Source organism: Lacerta agilis, chromosome 7, assembly GCF_009819535.1.
Source record: "Lacerta agilis isolate rLacAgi1 chromosome 7, rLacAgi1.pri, whole genome shotgun sequence".
Taxonomy (NCBI): Eukaryota; Metazoa; Chordata; class Lepidosauria; order Squamata; family Lacertidae; genus Lacerta; species Lacerta agilis.
In genome coordinates, this window is record NC_046318.1 from 1,792,058 (window position 1) to 1,819,925 (window position 27,868).

The 27,868-nt window shown below is 42.9% G+C and overlaps 2 protein-coding genes across 2 annotated transcripts in view; both read right to left on the reverse strand.

The window, feature by feature from the left end:
- The window catches only part of XRN2 (5'-3' exoribonuclease 2), a 55,340-nt gene extending 39,081 nt beyond the window's left edge, over positions 1-16,259 (reverse strand). Inside the window, exons 1-13 of the mRNA XM_033154120.1 lie at positions 16,140-16,259; positions 12,585-12,712; positions 12,395-12,506; positions 9,830-9,941; positions 9,036-9,094; positions 7,011-7,100; positions 6,238-6,310; positions 5,208-5,258; positions 4,345-4,502; positions 3,620-3,694; positions 1,944-2,077; positions 304-361; positions 105-212 (exon numbers count right to left, since the gene is read on the reverse strand). Of these exons, the coding sequence (XP_033010011.1) occupies positions 105-212; positions 304-361; positions 1,944-2,077; positions 3,620-3,694; positions 4,345-4,502; positions 5,208-5,258; positions 6,238-6,310; positions 7,011-7,100; positions 9,036-9,094; positions 9,830-9,941; positions 12,395-12,506; positions 12,585-12,712; positions 16,140-16,214 (1,233 nt within the window). The 5' untranslated portion in view covers positions 16,215-16,259. The remainder of the gene's footprint in view (positions 1-104; positions 213-303; positions 362-1,943; positions 2,078-3,619; positions 3,695-4,344; positions 4,503-5,207; positions 5,259-6,237; positions 6,311-7,010; positions 7,101-9,035; positions 9,095-9,829; positions 9,942-12,394; positions 12,507-12,584; positions 12,713-16,139) is intronic.
- A 6,217-nt stretch (positions 16,260-22,476) lies between these two features.
- The window catches only part of KIZ (kizuna centrosomal protein), a 72,330-nt gene continuing 66,938 nt past the window's right edge, over positions 22,477-27,868 (reverse strand). Inside the window, exons 8-9 of the mRNA XM_033154404.1 lie at positions 23,975-24,189; positions 22,477-23,168 (exon numbers count right to left, since the gene is read on the reverse strand). Of these exons, the coding sequence (XP_033010295.1) occupies positions 23,065-23,168; positions 23,975-24,189 (319 nt within the window). The 3' untranslated portion in view covers positions 22,477-23,064. The remainder of the gene's footprint in view (positions 23,169-23,974; positions 24,190-27,868) is intronic.

A 27,868-nucleotide genomic window follows, 5' to 3' on the forward strand; every position in this document is an offset into this window, starting at 1 on the left:
ACACTCACTGTTTTCATTAATGTAATTAAATTAAACTAAACTAAACTATTCTCTATAAAACACAGATACACAATACTGTAAATATGTCACAGGAACTCTTTTACCTCATCATCTTTTCGCTTCTTAAAAATATTATCTTCAACTTCTCCAACAGATAACATGATCATTTGCACTCTTTGCAAGTTGACATAGCCATTTTCTGTAAGGTATCCCTGTAAATTGTAAAACAGAACTGTAACTATCTTTCCTTCTCCTAAAGTTCCACAAGATTAAATTGGGGGTGGGGTGGGTGAGATTGCTTACCCCAGTTTTGTGCACAACATTTTTATATATGTTCACTAGACGATCAATTGCTCCTTCCCTGTGAAACAAATATAAATGAATTCATTTAGCCATTTTACAGGATGTTGTACACACACAGTCTGAACCAGCATTTAGTTCCTAATCTGTGAACTAGTGCTGATCTCACAGAGTGCCTGCTGTCATTCCTTCCCATAATGAATATCACTGGCGACAAGGAAAACCCATGAATGCTTTCCTTCAGTGACAGAGAGAATCCCACCCTTACTTTCCTGGGCAAGCAGCATAAGTTCACTAGAAAACAGGTTTTAATTGGGCAGCAGCCTAACTCATTAGAGTTGACATGATTATCTTATGGGAAAGCAGAAAGGGCAGGAAAAAACCTCTAAACCCAACTTTAGGAGAAAGCAGTTCTGAATCACCTGTACTATAAAGGCAAAACACCAACAACCACCTGCACACATGACAGGGAAAGCTTACTACTAAACTGGAAGTGAATGAGCCCAGGCCCAGTCCATGGCACAGAGGAATCAGACGTTCAAGTAGGCTCAATGTAATGTGCAGGATAAATATAAACAATACAAAGTAATTACTTATATGAAGTCATGCATTTTAAAAGCCTCAAATCACACACACTTGATAACCAATTGTAGTTAATAAGTTTGGAACAGCTAAAGCCCTATTACAGAACCACAGAATTGTAGAGGTGGAAGTAACCCTCAGAACCATCTAGTCCAACCCGCTGCAGTGCAGGAATCTCAACTTTCCCTTGTCTAAAACCATTCTTGCTCCGCTCCTATTGGCAGGAAGGGGATAACAACACCGTCCTATACAGCTTTTCTCAATCTCCAATCTCCAGACATTTCCAGACTACAACTCCCATCACGCTTGGCCAGCTGAGGATGTTGGGAGTTGTAGTCCAACAACACCTGGGAACCCAAGGTTGAGAAGAATTGTGTTAGATTCCTAGAACAAGGCAACATTGTTACACAACACCTCTTGAAGACTCGGAATTGCTACATAACCACCAAGTTTTATTGTTACAAATCTTGGTATAACAGAGTATGGTCAATAGCATTGGCTGAGAAACTAACATGGCAGGTGAGAGCGGTAGAGGGCAAACACAATCCATATTCCTTTTATAACGTATGGCAAATGTTTATTGAATAAATTGTTCAGACTGGCAGGAATCTACCCAGCACTCATGGGAAAATGTGGCGTGAACTCTAGGGGAATCAAATGAAACTTAAACATGACAAAAGTCTGTAATTTGTTGTTTACTGTTGTAAGAATTGTTTTCTCAAAAACATTCTTCTCTACCATGAAAATAAATAAAAACAGTTTTGTTTTGCTTTTAAGGAAAACGGAGACAGTACACACATTCAGTTTGTGGTAAGGGTTGCCTTAAATCTAAAAGCTAAAATGTTGTACACCAAAGAGGGCTTTAGGAACAAAGCAAACAATTCTTGAAATTGAAGGAACTTTCAAAACAAGGTTATGGTATGCTATTGATTCTGAAAAATAGGGGGAAATTGCACAGGAAGTGCCCCAAGTCTTTGGACACCTAAACACATTCTTATAACATTCATTGTACAACCTTTCACCACATCAAGTAACTTTACATATAAGGCTGCTTTCCATACCTGATCTCTAAAGAGGGTAAATGAGGAAGAAAGTCATTTCCCACAAAGAAACACATGAAAACCCAGTCATCGATACTTCTTTCAACGTCAAAAGTGAAAGGCAAACTGGCCATCGTTAGCTCTCTTTCCAAATACTAGAATTATTTAAGAGAGAGAGAGAGAAATGGAACACATTTCTACATATGCTGCTAGAAATAAAATGTTAGTGTGCAGTTATTTATACACAAAGTTTATACTACTAAATTGAGGGAATTCTCAAAGTGGGGCACATAAACTTGCCTGACAGGCCATCAAGTCCACGATAAAGGGACTGCTATGCTAAATATCCCACTTTCGTTCCAAATGGATATCTAAAGTGACTTAAGCATATTTTATTTATTAAATTTTTGTACCACCCTTAATCCAAGGATCACAGGGCAGTTTACAGTATAAAAATAAACAATACAAACCATAATAACAGACAAAACAATAACCCCCACCATCTCAAAGAATATGCAGAATGTAAGGAGAAAGGTGACCCTTCAGGCAGGCTAATTTGAAATTGCTTAGGGCATCTGAATTGTGGCCCAGTAGCATATTGGAAGCCAGTGCAAGTTCTTCAAAAGTGATGTCAAATGCTGTAAATAACCATCATTCTGCAGCAGCTGCAGCTTCCAGACCAGCCTTAAGCTTGGACTCACAAAAAATGCCTTGCAGTAATGTACGTAACTTGAGGTTACAAGTGCCTAGGCTACCATGGCTAAGCTATCAGAGCATATGGAAAATCCCTATCTCTTCCATCCATTATAGATTCAGGTAGGTATCCGTTTCCATCAAGCAAGTGCAATCTGTCTCTCCCACAGAATTAAGGTGAGAATCTAGCAAAGACACTCTTTCCCCACAAACTGGAATTCCTGCAGAGCTCTTCCTTGAAATTAAATAATGTCCTCCCCCCAAAATTTCATCCTCCAAAAACCCCAGTCCAGTTTTTTTCCAAATTCACCCCCAGCAGCTTGGCAAAATTATAATTTTCTCCTTCCCTCTAACTTGTTTGTCATGGCTAAAAAGGCTAGGAACATGATCTTTCCATGCTACAAAAAAGTCTACTCCAGATTTTTGTTTTTTCCTGTGCGGCAGCTTACACCACAACCAGTTCATCTTTTTTGTTCCTTTATCAGTCTCTAAATATGGGGAGCCCTGCAAAACTTCTGCAGTTCCCCCCTCCTTTTTGAGATGGAAAGTGGGGTGTGTGAAAGAGAGATGCCAGCTGCGAAGAAGAGAGCAAAGGCTGGGAACTGAGAAAGACCTTGCAGACAAGACTCTCTGGAGAAGCAAGACACAAGACCCTCGTATGGTAGCTGAACAAAGCTGACCAATAGAAGTAATGTTTCAAAATGCCAACTCAGTCAGAGGAATGAGAGAAGAGTAGGCAGGGCAGGATTAAATGCGAGACAATTCAGCAGCAGCATGTCCTGAAACCACCTTTCGCTGCTTAACAGGGAAAATGCTGGTAGCCAACAAAAAACAAAGGGCAAGACACATGGCTTCTCCTGGCCGATTGCCAGAATTAATTTTTTTGGTTGCCATGGCAACTTGTGCACATTGGCTTGGAAGTTAGTCCCACTATCTTTATCAGGTCCCGAGACCCACTGCATAGGATTACAGCCTTAGTTCAAACACATCCTAATATTACTTACTTCTCTCAAAACACATAAGCGAATAAAGATAAATTCTTGTTCCGAACCAGGAGGACAATCTGCAAATTGATCGTGCTACAAAAGAGAAAAATGGTATACTATTTGTATGTAAGCTTTACTTTAGAGTACCTTCTCCCACAGCACAGGCCTAAGCATGTTTATTCAGAACTAAGTCCTGCTAAATTCACTAAGTCCTTTGCACTAGAAAGGTGTGTTTCAGAATGCCACTTCAATAATAAATTTAGATTACAGAAAATTCCTGTGCATGCTTACTAAGAAGTAAGTCTCACTGTACTCAATGGAGTTTATTCTCAGGTAAGAGTATCTGGGACTGTTTCTGAAATGGGATGAAGTCTAAACTTGCAGTGCTGACTCTAATCTGTCATCCCATTCCCATTTTGCTGCACAATATTTAAATGCACTTTGGCATTTCTGCTTAATTGATTTGCCCCTCCCCACAAGTCCCATAATTTGTTAGACCACATTTATTTCAAGGAAATCCTGCTTTGTGTTCCTTCCTTCACAAATAGTTGAGAATGGGTTTCAGTATGTCCTTGTTGCCAACCTGCAATGTTAGTCTGAGAGACAGTGATTACTCAAAGCCACACAATGACTTCATGGCTAAGGAAGGATCTGAACAGGAGTCTCCTTCATTCAAACCTATCACTTCATTCTCTTGCGTAACACGCTGGCTCTTGAGAAAGTGAGTAAACTCTTCAACCTACCTCCCCTTGTTTTTCTTTTGGCAGACCCTGACAGTCCTTAACTTCATGTCCAAACTGGTTGCAAAGAGCACATGGCTTCGGTTTATTAGGTTTAAATTCTTCTCTAATTATAGTAAAGTTTGGTTCATGTGTAGCCAATCCCAACATAATTAAGTCAGCTATAAAAGAAATAAAGCAAAAATCAAACACTAAGTAAATAACTACAGTAATGGCCAATGCAGACGATCCTCCAAACAAAACAAATTATGTCAATTAGCAGTATAACATTATTATTTTTCATAACAGAATATGTATACTGCTTAACTGTAAATTCAGGCACCAGACCCATTGGCAAACCATGTGTTACAAAGATGCTTGCAAACATGCTATGAAGGCTGGCAATATCAACCACACCATGTGAGAATCCATTACAGATGACTGCAGTACCTGAAAAGAGTCAGGTCATGCATCTACACCTGTGACCAGAGGAGAAATGATTGCTGGGAGGAGCGCAGAAAGCAGAAATGTCTTGGTGCATCTGCAGCAGCACAACTGGATGCCCTCATCTGCCCCAGATGCAATAAAACATGTCCAGCAGGCGCTATAACCTTCCAAGAGTTTGACTTCACACCCAAAGGTGTACTCATCCATTGTCTTCCAAAACAGACATTTGCCAACCAATTACAAATAAGTTAATTATGTGGACATAAGGTTAACAACCTTAGTACAGTAACCTCCAAACTATAACTGTAGACCCCAAGGTGGCATTACCACATTTTACAAATGTGATTTACTCGGTATACACAGTACTGACCCATACACATCATTCTCCACTTAACCGCTAGAATAATTACTAATGGAAGAAAACTAAGAAACGGACTTACCATCAGCACCACACAAACAGTGATGAGTGTTTGGATCATGATTCGGTTGAGCTAAAGCAAAAAAGAAAGAAACGTTAAACACGTTTTATTATTCTTAGGCAGAAGGAAATAATTACTGAAGACTCATTGCTGACCTCTAATGCTGAATAAAATTACATATGCTGCCCTTGGCTCTTTTGGTAGGAAAGGGTAGAGCAATAAATAAATAAATAAATAAATAAATAGCAAAAGCACAATAGTCAAGAGGTCAGAAAGGCAATACAGAACTAGAACGTTGGTAAAAGGCAATACAGAACTAGAAAGTTGGCAGACCTAGTGGCCTTTTCACCAGAATACTATTTATTTAGATTTATATACAGTCGTACCCTGGATCTCAAATGCCTTGGCTCCCAAACAATCGAAACCCGGAAGTGACTGGTTTTCGAATTATTTTGGGAAGCCTAGTGTCTGGTGTGGCTTCTGATTGGCTGCAGGGCGCTCCTGCAGCCAATCAGAAGCCACACCTTGATTTTTGAATGGTTCCAGGAGTTGAACCGACTCCTGGAACGTATTCTGTTTGAGAACCAAGGTACAACTGTACTGCCCTTCATCAAAAGACCTCAGGGCAGTTCACAAGATAATATGAGTACCTGTAGTTGCCAAGATATTTAATGATTGTTTGCCATTTAATCAGATTCCAAATTCATGAAGATTAAGCCCAAAGCCCAACTGGAGCAGGCCCTGATGTTGTCTTTGCCAGTCTTCTTCACACTCTCCTTCCTTCCCACTTTAAAGGTCAATATTTCATTCCAAGTTGCTGTATGTTTTTAATTCTAATACAGTATTGTACTGTATCTAATGTTCTAAAACCACTCTAGTATTTATGATTCATAAAAACCCCTCTTTACTGTTCTAAACACCTTTTTTCACATGTTTTGCTTATGCACTTTTGCATAAAATATTCGGAAAAAGTAGATCTATTCACATCGAACAGCCCACTTTTACTAATACCAGTAGATACATATTTTACTGTAGAAACCACAAAAAATACCTCTTTGCCTTCGTATGTAATCCATGATTTTGTGTTCACCTTCACCAGGAGCACTAGCATCAGATAAAATAACCTAAAAACATCACCACAAAGAGGAAACATAAAAAGTAGAGTGAAATCAATACTTTGCAACACCATTAAAATTACTAATAATCTGTGTTATTTAGCACAGTGTTCTTGAAGACCTAGGGCACAAAGTTACACATCACTCCTCAAAACTACATTCACACATCCTCCTTACAACCATGAGATGGTCTGCTTGCAGGATTCCCATAGGAGTCTGCTTAGCCACTGAGAGAACTAGACAGAGCTTTGGCCTGGTCCAGTCAGGCTCTTAAGTTATGAGTAGTGAATTTTTCAAGGCACACCAGACCCTTTTACAGCACACAGGTATATTCTGGCACATACCCCCCCCCCCGGCCGCCATCTTGCCTTGCCACACTACACATGAAAAGCTGCTTTTTAAGCTAAGTGTGTTTCAAAGATGATATGGTACAGGTGGGGTCATAATGCCACTGGGCTCACGCACTCCAAAAGTAACTATGGATCTTAGCCTATAACTGCTAAATGAAGAAGTGATCTAATGATAGGTTTTCAAAATTTCCACATCTGAGATAAGACAGCTAAACACTTTGGGAACTCCTAAACTATACCTGGGTGTTAAACTGTGGGTTTACCTTCTTCAATTAAAACAACTATCTTCTGGAACTCATTTGCATCAGTCAAGAAAAGTCCAGGTTCCATTTATTGAACAATATGGGTATGAAACTTACTGCCAAGTTTTTCCATCCTGGATCATTGTTTAAACGATCAGCAATATAATAGCGAAGGCATTTAGCAAGATTGTCCATAAACTCAGTCCCCTAAAGAACAGGAAAATAATACAAAATTTAGATTGTGATGGGCAGATTGCAGGTGTGAGCCATCTTACTTTAAAAAAAGAGAGCAGAGCACAAAAGTCCAATAAGCAAATGAAGCAAAATGGAAGCTTGGGGGCAGAGCCAGTTGCAACTAATTACTGCACTCATTGAACCATATAGAGAGTGATATGCCTAAGCAAGTATAAATCCACAGCTCAAGCCCTAAAATGCATCAGGAGAGGCATACTAAGGCCTAGTCATAGTCTTCCAATTAGTACAGTGGTACCTTGGTTGTCAAACGGCTTGGTTCACGAACAAATCGGCTCCCGAATGCCGCAAACCCGGAAGTGAGTGTTCCAGTTTGTGAACATTTTTCGGAAGCCAAACGTCTGACACAGCTTCCAACTGAGTGCAGAAAGCTCCTACAGCCAATTGGAAGCCGCACCTTGGTTTTCGAATGGTTCCGCGAGTTGAACGGACTCCCGGAACGGATTAAGTTCAACAACCAAGGTACCACCGTACTACAATTTTACAGACAAAGAATTCCAAGACTAAGTGATTAACCTCAAGGACAGCCACAAAATTTACAACTCAGTATTTTTTTTTAAATTATTATTACACAACTACAATCTGCATCTGCATTTATATACGTGGGGAACCTGCAGTCACCAGTTCAAAACCCTTGGCAAGAGAAAACTGTCCCCAGCAGCCCTCTGAATGTAGAGAAAGGGAGAGAGAAAATGTGTCAGAAATAGAAAAAGGGAAAACCCCCACTTTTATGTTTATACTGGTTCTGGTCCTGCCCACTGCAGACAGCCCTTGAGAGAAGAACCATTGCGGTGTGGAGAACACTCTCTTCAACAGGAAATTCCCCATGCCTGATTTATATTTTACATTTTTCCCACTAGGAAGCAAAGAGGTTCAAAACATACAACTTGGCTAATGATCAGGATAACATTTTATGTTTGAAGTTTACTAGGAAACCAAACCTGAAAGCCTTACACCAAATCCTTCACATAATGAGCTCTTCGTCACTCAGGTCTTGCTGAACACACCTTCACACAAGGTTTCTGCATGAAACTAAACACTGGATTAGGGCTGGAAGAGGTAACAACTCTGTTGTAGCCCAAGTTTTTTTGTATGGAAAGTTTCTGGCTAGAAATCCAAATAAGCCTTAAGTCATGTTCCAGCATCTAACTGAACGTAAGAGCTGTAATGCAGAGTTCTGCATGACTAGCACAAAGGATGGAAGAAGATTCTTAAGCATGTTTGATAGAATGCACTTAGAAAAAACTATCTGGTAAAAGAAGGTTCCCACTTGCAGGATGGTTTAAGTTTGTTCAGTTGAACACATTTAAAAAACCTCTTCAGATACCAAACCATTTCAAGGCAAATCTTGCATGCATTCCCATGCCTCCATCTCTACAGCTTGCTTGTTAGGCAAATGCCAAAACATGTTGCAGGCTCTCTCTTTGACCTGCGGTATTAACGACAGATTACCCTATAGAACTGCTGAAACTCCCTGTATGTCACAGCTCCCCAAACCTGTGACAGGGCAATAACGCACTGTGCTGACATTGGCAGGGCAATTCTTAATACACCAACCAATTTAGATTTTTCACATGAAAAAAACATGAATTTGAAAAAGCACCCCATCTTTGCTCCTACCTTTCAGTTTCTCCTCACCGTTCTTACTATGCAGCATTGTTTGGCAGCAGCAGATGCCAAAGAGAAGAATATTCTTCCCCTGTGAATGCCATCAAACAGTATTTTTGCATATAGAAAAGCTGTAGGACCCTAGTCTATCCTTACACAGCTATTCTGAAGATAGGAGGAGGGAGGAAACCTATAGCCAGTCAGAAATTAGCTAAGAATCAAGCAACAATACCACGATCAGTACTGTGACAACTCCCAAATTAGAATTATAAGAATACTTACTGGAGTAATGCAATTGCTATCAAATCTTTCTTTTATTTCTTCTGGAGGAAGACAGCCACCTTTAAAAGCAACATAATTTAACAGTTTGATACAAATAACTACAGGAGGGAGGGGGGGCAGACATACTCCCTCTGTTATTTTGAACATGTAATATCTCATTTCACTCAGTTATGGTGATCAAAACCACAATTTTATACATATGTATAAACTCAGGCACAAGTCCCATGGATCTTAGTGGAACTTTTAACAAAATCATGCAAATTTGCTTGACTTTTTATTTTGCATACTTATTAAGCTTCTTCTAGTTACAAGGTGATGAAAGGAGCTATGCAGACCATTGAAGCTCTATTCTCTACTAATGGCAATTTTAATTCAGCAGCTCTTCAAATTTTACAATGCATTGCTAATACAATTTCAAGCACATCTGTACAACTATTGTAAACCGCCCACTGATCCTCAGATGAAGGGTGGTACAGAAATTTAATAAATGGTAAAAATAAGGGTTAGAAATGTGGTTTTAAATATGCTTAGGTTTTTAGGAACCTGAATTCTGTGCTCAATACCATATTGCACAACTTTCCCACACTTTCCCACACTCCCAAGAAATCACACAAACAACTGCTAATGCAAAACTTAATATAAAACTAATTAAGTACATGCCAGTCTTTTCTCTAGGCCAGTCATGTGATATCTGTGATATGGAGCCTGTCGCAAGAGTAATAGTTCAGAAGATGCAACTCTTCTTCAAGTTACCTGTTACTGAACTAAACTGAACACGTAACAAATCTATATACCTTTCTCTAAAATTTCTTGTCTGATTCTCTGCTTCTCTTCTGCAGTCTCCACTCCTTCCTTTGATGCTCTAAATCTTCTAGATCTTTGCTGGTTCATTTTTGCACGGGGAGCCTAGAGGAACAGAATTACCATGACTAATCATTTCACCTTTTAAATTCAATTTCTATACTTTATTAAATTTGAGAACCTTAGATTGATTCACGTAACGAGAGCTTACCTACTTTATGTATGCAACTGAGGAAGCTTTATCTGCTGGTAGCAATATTTTTTCCATTAATGTTTTAAACAGATATTCAAGAGCTTAAGCCAATGTTCAAAATAGAAAGAACAGCAATTGCATTTATTATTTTATTTAAACATGGGGTGATTTCCACCCCTCCACCATTACCCTTGAGAAACTTTACAATAATTAAATATGCTTCCAGTTCAGTAATACAGCTGTGCCTCATTTTTTTGTCACATATACTGCAGCAGCTGCCAGGGCCTGCGCATCCATTTAGGCGAACTAGGCAATCGCCTAGGGCGCCAAATGGAGGGGGCGCTGGCCAGGCTTGGGCAGGGGTGCGGGACAGGCTAGCAGCAGCTTCTCCGCTGTAGCGAAGAGGTGCTGCTTGCCCCCTACACCACACCCCGGCTCCCGCTAAAGCAGGCTTTGGTGGGGGGTGGGGGGTGGGACGGGCGAGAAGCGGCTTCTCCAGCGGAGAAACTGCTGCTTGCCTCTCCACCCCCCCACCTCCCGCTAAAGCAGGCTTGGTCTCGCCTAGGGCGAGATTGGTCTCGCCTAGGGCGCCAGAAGCCCTAGCATCGGTCCTGGCAGCTGCAACATTTCTTTGTCCTCACATTGGCTTCATTTTAGTGCAAGGTGAAAACCTTTTGGTTTACCTGTGGAATGTAATCAACCTTCTTGCTGACAATTGCTACTTATATGTTGTTATGATGCAGTCAACACTGTTTTTTACTGTAGTGTTATATACAGTTGCCTGTTCTTTCTTACTGCACTGGAGTCTGGTAGCAGTGGTGGAGGGAGACAGCAGCAGAAAAGGAAACTTTGGGATAGGGAGGGACATTTTTACCTTCTCCCTTTTGTCTACCAGCTGGTAAGATTGGTATATGACAGAAACTAATCAATCACGTTTTAAAAAACTGTAACTTGAAACATATTACTAAGTCCAGGACAGATGACTGGATCCAACTTTGGAAAATTCTTGTTTCATCATTCTCTAACTGATCTCAGAACAAGGAGGCTTCCTGACCAGTAACAGTTAATGGAAGTTAGCAAAAATATCCTGTGCAAGAACAGTTTCACAAGCTATTGTCTACAGCTAAACTGATTAAACTGGTTGTTAAAACCATCTGGAATAGCCTCTGGGTAAATATACTTTTCATTCATTAATCCTGATCAGTTAAGGGATCCTCCACTGAGATATCGCTAGTAACTTGTGAACATGAAAATAGGTGTTTGGGGTTGTTTCAGTTTTGCAATTTAAAACAGAAGGCCTATAATTTTACAAATGAATGTATTCTAGTTCAGATGTGTTTATGCAATACAAACTGATAGTGGGTGTAACACAGTATCATTTTAAGCAGAACAATCCCAACCCCTGATCTACCACCATTTCTGGAGCACGTCTGAATGGGGCAGAAGTATCACCCTGTCAGTGGTGGAGTTCTGCTGATGCAAACAGGGGTGGAAGTTACTGCCAGTTGCATTCCCACCAGTAGTAACCAAGGGAAACCCCAAAATGGAGGCGGGGGGGGGGGGTAAGGCTGGGCCAGCACAGGATTGGCTAGAACCTGTGCAGACCCAGCTGCTATCATGTGACAGTGACAGGTCTGATCTATGACTCTTTGAAGTACTAGCCTGAGACCTGGTGTGAGTGCCAGTGCTATAGATATAGCTCTGGCTGCGCCATTCCATCGTGCCCTGTGGCTGTCACTCAGGGGTTAGGATTAAGGCCAAAATAAATACAACAAGATTAAGAAATAAAAATGAGTTCTTGAACAATAAGGTATGTTCAGTCATTCAGTCATGTCCGACTCTTCGTGACCCCATGGACCTGAGCACGCCAGGCACCTGCCCTGAAGAATACCACTCTTGAGTTCAGACTGCACTCATCGAGAGAAATTGAAGGGGAGTTGATAAACTCATCTTATCCTGAAATACATTTTTAGGCTGTGCATGTATGCCACAACACTAAGCACTGACAAGCACTGGGATGGGTTATAAGAAGATCAACAAACTGAGATCGCATACCAGTGGCTTCCTTAATGCACCTTAAATGAAGCCACCATTCATAATCTATCTGAGGTGGCATAAGTAATGTTCACACTCATGAAGTATTAAAAATAAAATCATCTCATATATAAATGCAGTTACTTTAATTATGACTCTGTTCACCAACTGGCAAAACAGATGCAGAAATGGAATTTAGTCATTGTGTCCAACAGTACTGTAAATAAAGTAGAAATTAAACTACAGCAGAAAATAGCACTTCAAATGACTCAGACACAATTTTTATCAACCCCGACCCAAATCCATCAATGGCAACCACTTAAGTACTTACCACTCCATCTATTGCCATGTAGAGAAGCCGCCTCGGTCTCACAATATTAAAAAGCCTGTCAATATACTCAAATATGGCCACCATCATTTCATCTTCATTTTTGGGTGCTGGTCTGCAATGTAAGACATTGTGTCAATATCCAAACAATGTTTAATACAAGCTACCTATTTAAAGTACAAATGTGACTCACTTGTCCTCAGGATGTGTACAAGGGTGGATGATGCCATTCATATCCAAATACAGATTATCAAATTCCACTTCATTGGGGTTTGGTTTGCTGGAGTCAATGGGAATTTTGATACCATTACATTCTTTAGGCTGCAAACAACGAATAACAAAAGATTTTTAGAGGTATGCATCACATTCAAATCTGAAAGAAAAACACAATCAAGGAAACATGGTGGAAATGGAAAGGAAATTCAAAAGGCAGACTATGATTTATGAAAAGTAGCTAAGCTATCTCACCACTTGCCTAGTGGAATCTTCTCTCTCTTACTCCAGCAAAAGTACTTTTAGCCAGCGTTAGAAACTCAGATAATAAGCTAGGTGTCAAATGGCTCCTTAAACCAAGGTTACAGTCACAAAAACGGAATGTCTAGTAGCCAATTTTTTGCAAGATGGCTCTAAAGTCTTATTTTTCAAATGATGAAGTCACTGTGGTCGATATCAGTTAAACATTTGGCTGGTTCAGATGACAACCTTGAGCTAGGTTAAGAACTTTGAGAACTTTAAGAAGAAAAGGCATTTGATTCAGGGATAGTTCACATACTGGCCTATTCCTACCTCTTTTTCTTAATGGTGACATGGACCATTCATAACATAAGTATATTCTTCCTAAATGTGAGCAGGGCAGTGGGGTGGGGTAAATGAAGAAGCTACAACAATTAACTATAATGTCATTCAGTGCTCCTGCTCAGGCTGCACAGAAAAAGCATTTTGGTTCCTAAAATTCGTTCTGGTAGTCCAGATAAAATATAACCGAGAGAATTCTACAGAATGTGGTATTAGTGTGTGAAAACAGTCAAGATCCAAGGATCCCCAGGCACACACTCCAGATGGAGATGATGTCAAGCGCCATCTTCACTTGTTCGTAAGTGCCAGATAGGTGCAAAATGTGCCTCGTGCCTGGCTAATTTCAAACACTGCTCTGGACGCCAATCGTGCTTCATCTGCTGTAATAGCAGAGTCAAGATGCTGGTAAATGCAAGTGATTTTTTTCCTCAAAGAGCTCTGCAAACAAGTCTCAGTGAGATACTACTTCCTTCAGGCCAGACTGTGAAAGGCCCCAAGCTACCGTGTTTCTCAGAAAATAAGACACCGTCTTATATTTATTTTTCCTCAAAAAAACACACCATGACTTATTTTCAGGGGATGTCTTATTTTTTTTTTTACTGGTAAGCATTGGCATGGTACAGCAAACTACATTTATTCACACAGAATTTTACTTTCATGCATGCAATTACAGCTTGCATCAACCATGCATAAATATTACTCTTGCACCAAGCAAAAGTACCCTGGTGCTTAGAGCAATTGCATGCAGTTACAGCTTGCATCAACCATGCATAAATATTACTTTTGCACCAAGCAAAAGTACCCTGGTGATTAAAGCAATTGCATGCAGTTACAGCTTGCATCAACCATGCATAAATATTACTTTTGCACCAAGCAAAAGTACCCTGGTGATTAAAGCAATTGCATGCAGTTACAGCTTGCATCAACCATGCATAAATATTACTTTTGCACCAAGCAAAAGTACCCTGGTGCTTAGAGCAATTGCATGCAGTTACAGCTTGCATCAAGCAAAAATATCGGTACCCTGGAGGTTAAAGCAATTGCAACTGGGCTTCACAAGTCAGCCTGAAGGTTAAAAGCTAAACTTCCAACACAATATCCCCCTTTTCATTCAAGGAATCCCAGGGCCAGCTGTACCATTATGCAGTGTGAGGCAGCAAAGGATTTTCTTAATGGTTCTGCCAGCTCTTCCATTTAGCCTTTCAGGGAAAGCCTTTGAAACAAAAGCAAGCAAACAAAACACAATACCTATGCAAATCCCTGGCTCCCGGGTGTTGCTGCTGCTGCTGGGCCCCGCTGGCTTGGGGCTGAAAGCGGCACGTTGTTCCTGCTTTTGCCGAGCTCCGATGGCTCAGGGCTTCACGCAGCACGTGTTGCTGAGTGTTTTGGAGGGGTTTGCAGCAGCGGCAGCATCCACTTCCGAGAGCCAACCGGAACTGTGCCTACAGGTATCTCTACGGCTTATTTTTGGTGTATGGCTTATATTTCTCAACGTTTAAAAATCCTGCCATGGCTTATTTTATAGGCATGTCTTATTTTATGAGAAACACGGTACCTGAAAAACTCTGCCATATGACACGACGAGGATGTAATGGAGGTAGCAAAGTATGCCTTTTTTTGCTGCCTTCAGTGCCACTTGTTATGCTTGATGATGAGCCCTCAAAGTTTTCGATTGCATTTGACCGGAGTTTTCCTCCACTCCCATTTAAGCAACCTCCCAGCTTGTTTCCTCACCCTAAGTTCTAGAGCAGGGGTCAGCAACCTCTTTCAGTCGTGGGCCAGTCCACAGTCCCTCAGACCATGTGGTGGGCCGGACTATTTTTTTTTTTGGGTGGGGGGAATGAACGAATTCCTATGCCCCACAAATAACCCAGAGATGCATTTTAAATAAAAGGACACATTCTACTCATGTAAAAACACGCTGATTCCCGGAATGTCCGCGGGCCGGACTGAGAAGGCGATTGGGCCGCATCTGCCCCACGGGCTTTAGGTTGCCTACCCCTGTTCTAGAGTATACCAAGGAGCCAAGTGGGCTCCACAAAGTGGGAGAGGGTGCTCAGGGGTTATCATGTATGGTACAAAAACCATAAATTAAAACCAAAAAAACTTAAGCATTCAGTGGACGAGGACCATTAAAAACAACACAGGCTTGTTGGCCGGGACTGGAGTAATATGCTCAAACCATCTTGCCCCAGTGAGCAAGCTGGCCACTGAATTCTGCACCAGCTGAAATTTCCAAACCGTCTTACAATGCATTGAAGTAACCTAACCTAGAGATTACCAGAGCACAGATGACAGAGGTTAGGTATCCCTGTCCAGATAGGGGTGAAGGTGGGCCACCAGCAGAAGCTGATGGAAGGTACTCCGGGTCATGGAGGCTACCTGAGAATCAAGCAACAGCCAAGGATCCAGAAGTACTCACAAGCTGCGTACACGCTACTTCAGAGGGAGTGTAACCCCATCAAGGCCACCTCCCATCCATCCGTTCTAGGGAACCGTGGGTGCTATGGGTCAAAGCCATCACGTTTTTGAAGGCAACGCCTTTACACTACGCATCTTCAGGACTCAAAAGCGCTGCATCGCCCCCAAGCCTTATTGTCGCTGAAGGAAAATGGGTTCGGGATTGAGGCTCAAAAGCGCGCTCAAGTCTGCGGAAGGGGCTGCTTTCAGGCTAAAGGTTTCTGAGCACTTGCGATGCAGCGGACAATGAGAAGCGCGCGAGCAGCAGCAGCAGCGAGTCTGTTCTCGCGCCCCAGCACCGCGCGCGAGGAGGCGCCCGGCAGAGAGGCAGCCCGAGGGGGGCGGCGGGGAGGCGACGGCCTCGCCAGATGCTCCACGGCCCCCTCCCGCCCGGGCCCTTCCCGCCTTCCTCAGCCGGGGCCTCGGGCTTAACAAGGCCGCAGAGCCAGGGCCGACCGCGCCGCGTTACGTGGCCCCTCACCGCCCGCCTCACCTTCTCCTCAATGCACGACACGATGATGGACGGGTACTTGCGGCTCAGCCAGCGGAAAAAAGCCGGGACCCCCATCGGACGCCTCTCGCACTGTGCGCAGCTCGGCGGCACCCGCGAGGTATCGAGAGGCAGGAAACCAGCGAAGGCTACGGAGCGCTTCCGGGTTACCAGGTCATGGCTGCCATGATGTGGGGGGCGGGGCGGTGGCGAAGAGGGTAAGGAACAAGCCGCGGTGGAAGGATGGGCTCTTTTGAAACTTGTGCCCACGTGACCGGCGACCTAGCTTTACGCCTCCATCTTGGAACCTGGTGTGAACATGCGCACAAAGAGTAAGGAAGGTTCTGAGAGCGCGGCCGTGGGAGCATGCGCGCTTCGAAGGGCCCGGGCGTCTGAATGCTTCTTTGGGTGTGAGTGTTCCAGGGAGCTACGTGAGAAAGACTGTCGAGGGAAAGTGGAGGGCGGGGAGCTGCAATTCATATTCATTTATTTCATGAAATTTATAGGAAGAAAGAGGGGGGAAAGTTCCTATTTATTTGTATAATAATATCAGGATAGTTGTGGTCTTAATAGACATGTAAAAAAACAACAATTTATAATTTTAACATATATTTTATCAAAGGCTTTTTCAGCATGTTGCAGGAATTCATGTATAGGAAGGGGGGGTTGCCCCTCCAGCAGATATCATGCACATGCACCCCACTACCAGAATCAGCACACTTTTGTGACTTTTGTGATTTGTCATCGGTGTTTCTTCCTATCTATTCAAAGGTCCTCTGCTGCACAATATTGTTGTAAGAATTTATGGGAATTATCCCAGTAAAGGGTCCGATTCTGGGTGGAATCCTGAACCCCAGCAGGACGTTGTTTGAATCCCCTGCTTGCATACAAATAACAGAGACCAGACCGGAGTTCTAATGAAAAGCAAGGCGGCTAGTTAAGCCTGACCAGTTTACTGTATTTTAAAGTATAGAACTGTTGGCAACAAGGTTCTTGCTCACACTACAGACGATGGAGAAGAACCAAGAACAAAAGAGCAGGTGAACTCTTACACACTTTTGGCACAGTACAGAACAAAAGAGAAAATAGCATTACGTGGGTGAGGTAAGGGATTTGACCAGGTGTCGGAAGGGAGGGGGTCCTTCTGATAGAGAGTCACATTTAGATACAAAAGGTGTTTTCCAGGTGGTCGTTGTCCTTGGGAGTGTCCATTAACGATGATGTCCCTTCCCTTTATCTACAGGGAATTGCGCCTGACAGGATTTTATTTTGTGTGCGCATTTGCCCTACAGCTTTATTTGCTCAATAAAGACCCCTTCTCCTGACTTGGGTGGGTTTGTGTGTTCTTATGCAAACACGTTGGAGGACCATTGAGCAAGGATACAGAGTCACAAAAAGTTTAACACACAGTTTGAGATACAAGGGTTACAAAGGAGAAAGGGGGAGGGCTGTGGGGGTGCAGACACAGTCGTGTTTTTCAGGAACGAGTGCATTTCTTTCATTAATAATCGCGCGCACCCCCCCCCCCAACAATACCAAATGTAACAATGCACTGATAAATATATCTATGTATTGGCTCACTGGGGAAACTTCAGAAATTCATATAGACAAGTGAGCTCAGCTACTCAACAGCCCCTCTACCTAAGTGATAACCCCTGGCATCCTGATACCTGAGTGCCAGACAGGTAGCCATTCCATAAATACGGTAGCAAACCCAGATGACGACAAAAGGGTGTGATTAACTTGGCAGGGAAACGTAAATATCTCTTTTGTTTCACTTAATGGGTGTTTGGTGGACGGCAAGAGGAGGCAAGGGGCAGGGTCCAGGATGCTCAGATTACTGCCACCAGACCTCCCCTTTCATGATGTAACCATGATGTATTAGTGATGTACTTTTTTGGGGGGTGTAACATGGGGATTAGCAGCTAATAAAAATTGGGGTCTCCCTTTGTGCAGGGTTTCCATCTTGTTTCATCTTGGAGCAGGTGGGAGACCTGTGCTACAGTATTGAATAAAGACCAAGCCTACTGGCTGTTTTGCTCTGGTATTCCTGGCTGGTGTCCTTGTTTTTTTGTCCAAGGGAGCCCTGAGATTTCTCCATTAACAAGGATCTAAACAGTATATGGTGGTTGCATTATAGAAATTCGGATTTCCGTTGGAATAAATAAAATGGATTAAGGTATTATGATTCACCCTTGCTTTTTAATATTTTCTTGGAACCCTTTAGCTTGTGCTATTGGACAACACAGGGAGATCTACGGAGCAATCTGTAATTCAGCTGAATATATAATGGTTTTCTTTGCAGATGATACTCTTCTGTTTATTTCTAAGCGTCATATTACTGTTCTCTGTGGCTAGCTCACTTGGTTAGAGTGTGGGGCTGATAACACCAAGGTTTGACCTTCATGGCAGAAGGTTGGATTAAATGACCCTCAGAATCCCTTCCAACTCTACAGTTCTGTTAATCTGTTATTCCTGTGTTGATGCAAATAATAGATGCCTTTGGTAAAATATCAAGATACTCCCATTAGCTGGTGCAGATAGGAAACTGAAGTCAATAGGTGAAAATTTGCTATGGTGTAAACCACTGAACCAAACTGCGGGAGGCAGTGAAGGATAGGCGTGCCTGGCATGCTCTGGTCCATGGGGTCACGAAGAGTCGGACACGACTGAACGACTGAACAACAACAAACCACTGAGCCTCTGGGCTTGCCGATCAGAAGGTCAGCGCCCCATTGCTCGGTCCCTGCCAACCTAGCAGTTCGAAAGCACGTCAAAGTGCAAGTAGATAAATAGGTACCGCTCCGGCAGGAAGGTAAACGGCGTTTCCATGCGCTGCTCTGATTCGCCAGAAGCGGCTTAGTCATGCTGGCCACATGACCCAGAAGCTGTACGCCGGCTCCCTTGGCCAGTAAAGCGAGATGAGTGCCGCAACCCCAGAGTCGTCTGTGACTGGACCTAATGGTCAGGGGTCCCTTTACATTTACATTTAAGGAATATCAATTTTACATTTGTTCCAAATCTGTTTAGGTAGGTCAATACCAAGAGATATAACTCAGTTAATAACTTATCTATTTACTTCATGAAGTTTTTTTTAAAATTAAAAATGCTCAAATAGATTCAGATATATTATGTGAAATGGCTGTCAGTGCCTCATATGTGTTCGTGATCAGTTTTTATACCAAGAACTAAATTATTGCTTCCTTCATACTTCCAAATTTGACATATTTTGCATTTGATACTAAAATGTGAGGTGTTATCTAGTCGGGAACAAGGGCCTGGTAAAATAACATTACACATAGTGGGCTGCCTGTATTTAAGATCTGATCCTTCTGCACAAGAAAACCAAGGCTGCAATCCAGTACATACTAACTTGGGAGTAAGCCCCATTGACACAAGGAGACATGGTAAGTTAACTATACAATGATTTTTTTTTAAATCACTGCCTGGGTGTCAGCTACTTATTGTGTATTTTCAGCATTTGCAGAAAATAACTTTGAGGTTGGAGGAAAGAAAAGCCAAAGCAGAAATCCAGCAGGTCTTCAGAACTATGGTTGTTCCAAGGACTAGAAGCAGGAAAGAAATGTGCACTATAAAGGAGGCCAAAACAGCACCTCTTCAGCACCCCAGTCCAAAGAATTCACTCATCATTCACAGTTCTGACCGCATTCATTTGCTAAAAATATTGAACTTTGGGAGCAGCCAGGCTGACTTAGACTTCAAGGAAATCATTCAGTGCGGTGCCTGCACATTTTACTTTAGAAATTTCCATTTGCGCCTTTATAAATCTGTTGATACCTGTAGAGGGACGGAACACTACAGCTGGAGAAGCCATCTGCCATTATCTCTGCTTCCCTCCCTTGCACTTCTGTTCCTTCCTATGGAACAGTTTTATAATCTTTTAAACCATCTACTCCTTGCCACACTTGCCCATTTCCCAAGTGGGAAAGGACTACCTCTAGCAGAGCAGATGCAACTAGGGGGAAACCTGGAAGGAGCAGGGAGGGAAACATCAGCAGAAAGTAGCATGAGCTGCCATCCCAGCCAGGCACTACTGATATTCTGCATGCCTGATTGAGGGGCACAGGGCCATGGGGCTCACCAGAGGATGTCTCTGGGATGCTGGGGCTGTACAGAGAGGGCTGCATCACAGCCCAAATAACTCCATGGCAAGATGGTCATGTGCCTTCGTGCCATGCAAATCTTCCCATGCAGAGGTCACCCGCATCCCATTCTTGGTCCCAGGGGCCTCTGCCCAGCTTGACATTAATGGCAGCTGCCACACCAAACTTGGCTCAGGACAGCACCACATTAGCAGTGCGGCAGAACCACAATGGTGCCAAGTACAGGTGTTGAGTGGCATGCTGCAAGGCTCTGTAGAAGAGAATCTGCACTGGGTGTGCTTTTGCCCCACTCCCAGTTGCCTGCTGCTGCTGCCAACTCAGTTAGCACCACCCTGGGCCAGTGTTCAACCTTCAGCATGTTGGGCAGTTCCCTGCCTTGACAAGGTGCCATGGGAGCTGTCCAGCATTTGAGAATCAGGGCTGCTGGATGCTGTTGATGTCTGTAGCGATCTTCATTCCTCCCCCCTCCCCCCTCAGCCTTTTATTCTTGCTTTACAGCCCAGACCTACTAAGAGGGAAATGTGCTGGCTATTTGAGAGGATTCACTGTTCAGCCTGGCTGGCTGGCTTGCAGTGAGAAGCAGCATTCCTTACTACCCCATACCAGTTGTGGTGAGACAGTGTGGCCTTGCACTAAAGGTATTGCTTGTTTGCTAAGACCTGCAGGTGAAAGGCAGAGGATAGGGGACTGGACATATTGCTTCCAAAAAGGGGGGGGGTCAGAAGTGCACCTCGGTTTTCGAACAGCTTATTTCTCGAACTACTTGGAACCCGAACACTTCAAACCCGGAAAGAAGTGTTCTGGTTTTCAAACTTTTTTCGGAAGCCGAATGTGCTCTGATATGAGTGCACACTTCCGTTTTGAGCAAGCGGCTTGGCCCCAGCAGTGACTACCGCCGCTTCCTTCCCTTCCCTTTCCTCTGCTGGGAAGCGCCTCTTTCCCCAGTACAAAGTGGAGTTGGGCGGCTCCTCAGAATGTAAGTGACTCCAGAGAAGGGAGACTTGGAAGTTGGCAACTCTACCCCAGCACGCAGAGACAGTGTTTGGGGGGGGGAGCGTGTGGTGGGGGAACTATGCTGGGCAGGTTGATATTCCCGCCCCCTCGCCTTCCCTCCTCCCATCCCAAGCCCGACCCCAAGTGAGGTCCAGGCGAGGCAGTATGGGCACTGCATTTCCAAGCAGAGGATGAGGGTGCTCACACTGCGCGCAGGCTCCAGCCCACCCGGCTGAGCATCCAGCAGCTAGGAGCGCAGCCGCCGCTGCGTCTTGGCGCGCCATGCCAGGGACACGCAGGCAGCGCTGTCCCGACCGGCCTGCAGCTGCCGCTTTATCATGCTGGCCAAAGTGAAGGCAGAAGCCCTGCAACTAGCCCGGGCGAATGGGGAGTGTGGGCAGATGCCGGAAAACATGCAAGGGCGGGAGGGCTGGCTTGGGCATGGGGAGAGAAATTTTGCCGCCTTTTCCTCCCCCCCATTTAACCCCTCCTCCCGCCTCATCCCTCCAATGGCGATGGGTAGATCACTGCCAGTTTTTGATTCTAGGTAGTAGATTGCAGCCCGATTTATTGCTTTCATTTTATGGTCTCATGAGATAGTAAAATTCATGTTAAATTGCTTTTTAGGGGTTATTTTTAATTGTCTGGAACAGATAAATCCATTTTGCATTACTTTCCATGGAAAAGCACGCCTTGGTTTGGAACGCTTTGGTTTTGGAACAGACTTCCGGAATGGATTAAGTTTGAGAACCAAGGTAGCACTGTAATTATTTAATGTCCACAGGAAGTCCTTTGGACCCATCCTGACTGCCATGGCTTCAGCTGGTGAGCAGGCTACAGCCTCGCCTGATCCATGTAAGTGGAGTGAGCCACAAGTGACCAAAGAACACTACTAACTAGTTGCTAAGAATCACTGGGGTGATCATTTGCATTCATTGCAGGGTGGGGGGAACTGTTGAGGAGCAGCATCAGAAGTGGTTTGTTGACCACCTTACCCAAGAAGAAAATATTAGTGACTGGGCAAAAGTTGTTGAACATTTCTGGATCCAATTATATAATCTTAAGGAGGAGGTGTGACATCATTTTGTTCAGGGCAGTTGCAAGCAGCCCAATATTCCATTGAACAATACTTAACTATAGTCTTTATAGATTGCAGTATATGAAACAAAAACCACACAGGTCAATACTTTAAACACACAACAGTAATAAAGAGTTTCTTTAAGTACATTGTCAAGAGTGCATTTTATTAGAGCAAGACAAAGTAAATACAATAGAAAACATTCTGTGGCTGAGACACACATCTGAAACTTTGATTTCTGAAATAATATGGTTTATTCCTACATCCCAATGGAAAAGGGCAAAATTGCAGGGGGGCATTAGGACAGAAATGAATAGAAATCTGGACCAGTACTGCAGCAGGGCATGGTTTCGGTCTGGGTCACATAAACCCTCCCATGACTGCTAATCACTTAAACATCACACAATTAGTAATTTTGTGAATAACAGATCTGTTTCCCCCTTAAATTTGGTCCAACTGCACATTATAGGTAAGTGCATATAACTGTAGTTTGTTAGACTTTTTTGAAGAAAACACCCACCTGCTTTTCGTGGAGCAATCAGCAACAAAGAGGGAAGGAAAACAGTACCCTCCCCTCAGTTTTCCTGTTTCAAATTTATTTGTGTGCCCCCTGCCCAGGTTTTGTGAATTTCAAAGAAGGAAAAGCATTAAGTTCACCTTGGTTCTAAATCGCCCCCTAGGAAAAACTTCCTCTGAGCTTTTTAGCACATGTATGTGTGGGAAATGTTGGTCCTCAATCATAGAAGTCATCAAATTCATCTTTTTGTGAGGAATGCACTTGAGGACGCAGTGCTTCTTCAATCTCAGAGTTACTGTCGTCAGAATCACCCCAGAAGGCTGCATTAGGAAAACAAAATATAGCATATAACAAATAAAAATTGCAATATCCAGTTTCTAATAGGCAACTGTCATGACACAGAGGAATGGTGAGAAGAACCACCTGGGGTACCCCCAAGGGAGGAAGGCGGTGGTGGGACTGAAGAAGAAAGTGGTGGTGGGACAACGATGAGTGGTCAGAGTGAGAAGAGTAGGAAGAGGTGGTGTTGGAAGCTGAGGAGGTAACAGGGTTTAGGATCTGGGGGAGTCTGTGGCAAAGAGAAGTCCAGAATCAGAGGCTGAAGCTGAAGCAGGCGAGTGAGATGAGGGAGGCCAAGAGGCAGAGATCATGGGCTGATAGGAAAGGGATATTGCTGTCACGGTGGAAATTTCTTCTGATGCCTGGTCAAGTATCACAGTAAACTAACCTTTCCCCAACCTGCTGCCCTCCAGATGTTTTCAACTACAGCTCTCATCAGCCTCAGCAAAAGTGGCCAGTGATCAAGGATGACAGGAGTTTTAGTCTTATAGAATTAACTGCCACAAGTGGTGACTGCCACTGGCTGCATTCAAAAGTGGGGGATTTATATGCAGCTATTATCTATTTATACCAACCGCTCTGGGCAAACGAATGTTGGAGGGCTGTTGCCTTCAGGTCCTGCTTATAAACGACTCAGGTCAATGGCTGACCACTGTTAGAAACAAGATGCTGGGTGGACTATAGGAACCATTTGTTAATCCATCTTGAATCTTCCTATGTTCTTACAAACCTTGCCAGGGTGGAAGGCAACCGCAGTTGTTCATGTTATTACAAACCCAATACTTGCCTTTGGATTTTATTGTTGATACCATTCCCCTTTGGTTTTCATCCCTATAAAAGGTAATTTTAAATGGGTTAGGAAATACATTGACATCAGTGCTTCTGTGACTATACCCAAACAGACTTGGACACAGTTGTGAAACTGAACACGCACAGGGCAAGAACACATGGATCCCTTTAAGAGGAGGGGGCACCTTGAAAGCATCTTCATCATGTTCTGTACATATTTACCTTTTTCTATACAAGCACTAGCTCTGAGAAACTATTTCTGCAAGTTTTCAGCATAGATCATTTTCACTGAAGGACAGAAACCATGAAGGATGTTTATTGGCTGCAGCTTGTAACATTAGCAACACGTCTTCCTTCCTCATACCCAGAGTACTTTTGCAATTGTTTGTGATTTAATAATATATAGATATCTAAATGTATATTTGCCATAAATATATATAAAACAATAAAATACAAACACACCATGGGACACAAGCTGATAAATGCTAAGGCAAATTGAGAAGCCAGCTTCAAAGCCAGAAATAGGACTCACTGGGGGCAATATTAAAATGTTATGCATCTTCACTCTAATACCCATGGGAAGCGCAAACCTGTAAATAAGTTTTAAAACATATATTACACAGAAACTGCATTCATTTTGTAGATTTTCTCTGAAGGCTAGCTCCACTGTAAGTATAAAAGGGCTTTAAAATTTATTCCTGAATGTCCTTGACTAGACACCTGAGCTTTTAAAAAGTCAACAATCCGGATTCTAAAAGGTATTAGAATAAAATTTAATTTATCCACTATATTCTTATTCTCCAGCTTGAATATGTATTGCTAGGACTCAACAGTTGGGTTCCCATAGTCTCACCCCGTTCCTATGTAAATGTTGTAGGCTTTCAGCTGCTTTTGATCTACCTTGATGCAAATACAGTCACCATTCTGTTCTGCTAAATGAATGCTCTCATATCTTGAGCATCACAGACCCTTTTGAATCTGCCAAACAAGCTGGAATCATTTTGATCTTTTGTGTGTTGCATGCATATTGTGCTGCTGTTGCTGTGAAATAATCTTATAAGGGGCAATGATGTTAGAGAATTAACTATTCTATTAAGAGTCTGTGATAAAGGACCAAAAAAAATGGACCTCCAATCTATTTTACTGTGGGATATCTAATAGACTGAGGAAAGATGGCATTTTCTGACAAAAGCTACTTAAACTGTGAATACAAACATTATACATTTTCACTGCAGTCTAGTCACCAAACCTGCATCAAAAAATTATTAATCTGTAAATATCAAGTTTCAAATTCAAATTGCTTTGAATTGGAGGATATACAAATTTGATCTCTCTCAGTAGCACTTCTTCACAGCATGTTCTAAGAAATTTTGTTTTAAAAGCTGAACTGGAGAATTCTTCTGACCTTCATACATGACCCTCTCAAGCTGCTTCCCCTGATTTGTGGTGATTCACCCTTCCTACTGCAGCCCCCAGTGCAACACACTAGGCCTTCTCTAACGAAAAGCTTTAATTAATAATGGAAGAGGGATACTGCAATGAAGGGAGAGGTGAGAATTAACAAAATTAAAATTAAAATCGGAAGTTCTGTAAAGCCATATAGGCTGATCTGACAAAGGCCCCACCGCCACCACCCATGGGTGTCAGCACAATGTAAAACCCCTGAATCTATGACTGGTAATCCATGCACAGACTCCTGGAACTATATGCTTGCCCCCAAATGGATGGATAACATTGTCATCTCCAACACCACCAGTTGGGGGAATCTAATTCCAGCTGCTTTCCTTCCACAAGGGATCAGTGCTGTGTTGACATTTCCAGGACTACTCATCCTTTTGGTAGAGAGAGATCTTCCATGCATGGCTGTGTGTACTGAGCCTGTGGCTGAGGATGTCTGCAGAGGGAGGGGCACATAGGTTTTCCCAAAATGTACAAGCGCATTAAAAGCAGTTGCAGGAGAAAACAGGTGAGAAGCCTGCTAACAGCTAATGCTTACATTTAGAAACTAGCAAATACAATCAAGAACATCACAATCTGACACTGTGATTGTTTCATAATTAAAGACAAATAATTTCTCCACAGAAAGAAGATGGAAAAAAGGCAAATTAAAATCGAGAGAATAATATTGCAGAACTATTTCTTCTAGGTGAGTTTGGAGTAAATTTAATACAAAACGTACTGTATTTGGATTTAATACAAAACGTACTGTATTTGTGAAGCACAATTCAAAGATTTTCTTTTTCACACATCTATCTTCCAGAAAGCTCAACTTTGATGAGCCTAAGTCCAATTCCTTAGGGCCAAGTTGTTGCATAAGCCTTCTCCCTGCCCCCCACCCCCCAAAAAGCACTTCCAGGAAATTGGAATCTTGAAGGGAAAAGTGATGGGGGGAGCGGCTGCTTCACAAACAACCAGCAGGGAAAGAGTTAAGCAACTATTCTTATAGGTCCTCTGATCCTAACTCTAATCTCCTATGTGTTCTCTTTTTGTGGCGGGGTGGAGAGAACCCAGTGAGGAAAAGACGCATGCAACTGCACGTAGGGTGTGCTTTATGTACCACCCTCCGCAATCTGCCTCTCATGCTGCGAATTGTATCCCAGCTTTTTCAAAGCGGTGCCTGAAGTAGTACACCCATTTTGTGTAGCTTATACATAATTTACTGCTCCCATGAACATTTCTATTGTGAGGTTGATTAATAGCCCCCCCGTATAAGTAGGGCAACATTTCTGCATTTTTGTCACCCTTTATTGACACTCTGCCTCCCCACCAACAAAACTCTCTTTTCCCCCAGCTTCGGTCAGATACTGGAAGTACCCGTAAGCCACACTGGTCAGAAGTGCCTGAGGGCAAGGAACTTCAGGAAGATAAGGCAAGGAAGGAGTCAGTACCCCTCAGCTGCACATCCCCTTTGATGTTAAAGTTAGACAATCCCTCCTTCTCCTTGCTGCCATCATATTTTATTTGGTCCTCAGTATTCCAAGCAAGCCCTCCACATACAGTGTTAGGAACATACCATCACAGATACTGCAACAAAACTCGAGTGGAAGAGGTGCAGTCTTGAAATATGTGGGGGTATGTGTGTGGAATCAGGAAGGCATACAGAATGGATAACTTCAACTGCTTCAAAGCAGCATTTTCTTCCCCGTTTTTGTTCTGTTTTCTTCTATTGACCATGATTGGGAGGAGGAAATAAACTACAGCTGCATATAGGACTTCCCAATTTATATTCTCTCTTTTTGTACAATAGCTTGCACAGAAGAATCAGTGGAGGACTGCGGGAGAGAGGCACAGAGGCCAAGAGAGGTGTGTGGGAGAAAGGGATTAGGGATGGGAATCTGTGTTTCTCCAGATGTTGCTGGAATACAACTCCCATAAACCCTGTCCACTGACCATGCCAGCTGAGGCTGATGAGAATTGTAGTCCAACAGTTTCCCTATCCTTGGGCAAGATGAAGGAACTTCGAGAGATATGGTCAAAGAGCTGAAACAGGAAGATGTTCAAAGTAATTATTTGCATTAGTTAGCCAACAAAAGAACAAACTTGGGGGGTAGGGGGTGGAACCTCAGACATAACGGCTATTGACTTCTGGGAGAGGATCATGGCAGATTAAGTATCTTTTGCCGGTAAGCTGCTGACAGAAATGATTACGTGCTGATTGATGATAGCCAGACATAAGTCTTGGCTATCAAATTCACTTTAGAAAAAAGAGTTAGCAGGGAAATAACTTCTGATGCTCTGAAAAAGCAGTTTTCTGTGTCAAGAGACCAAGAAACTGTCAGCTCCTGGAAACAGAGTTAAGCAACTTGTGAGCTGAGGAATCAACATCTCACCCAAAACCCACGAGATGGGCATGGGATCTGCAAAAGGTTTCCTTTCTTAATTATTTCTAGAC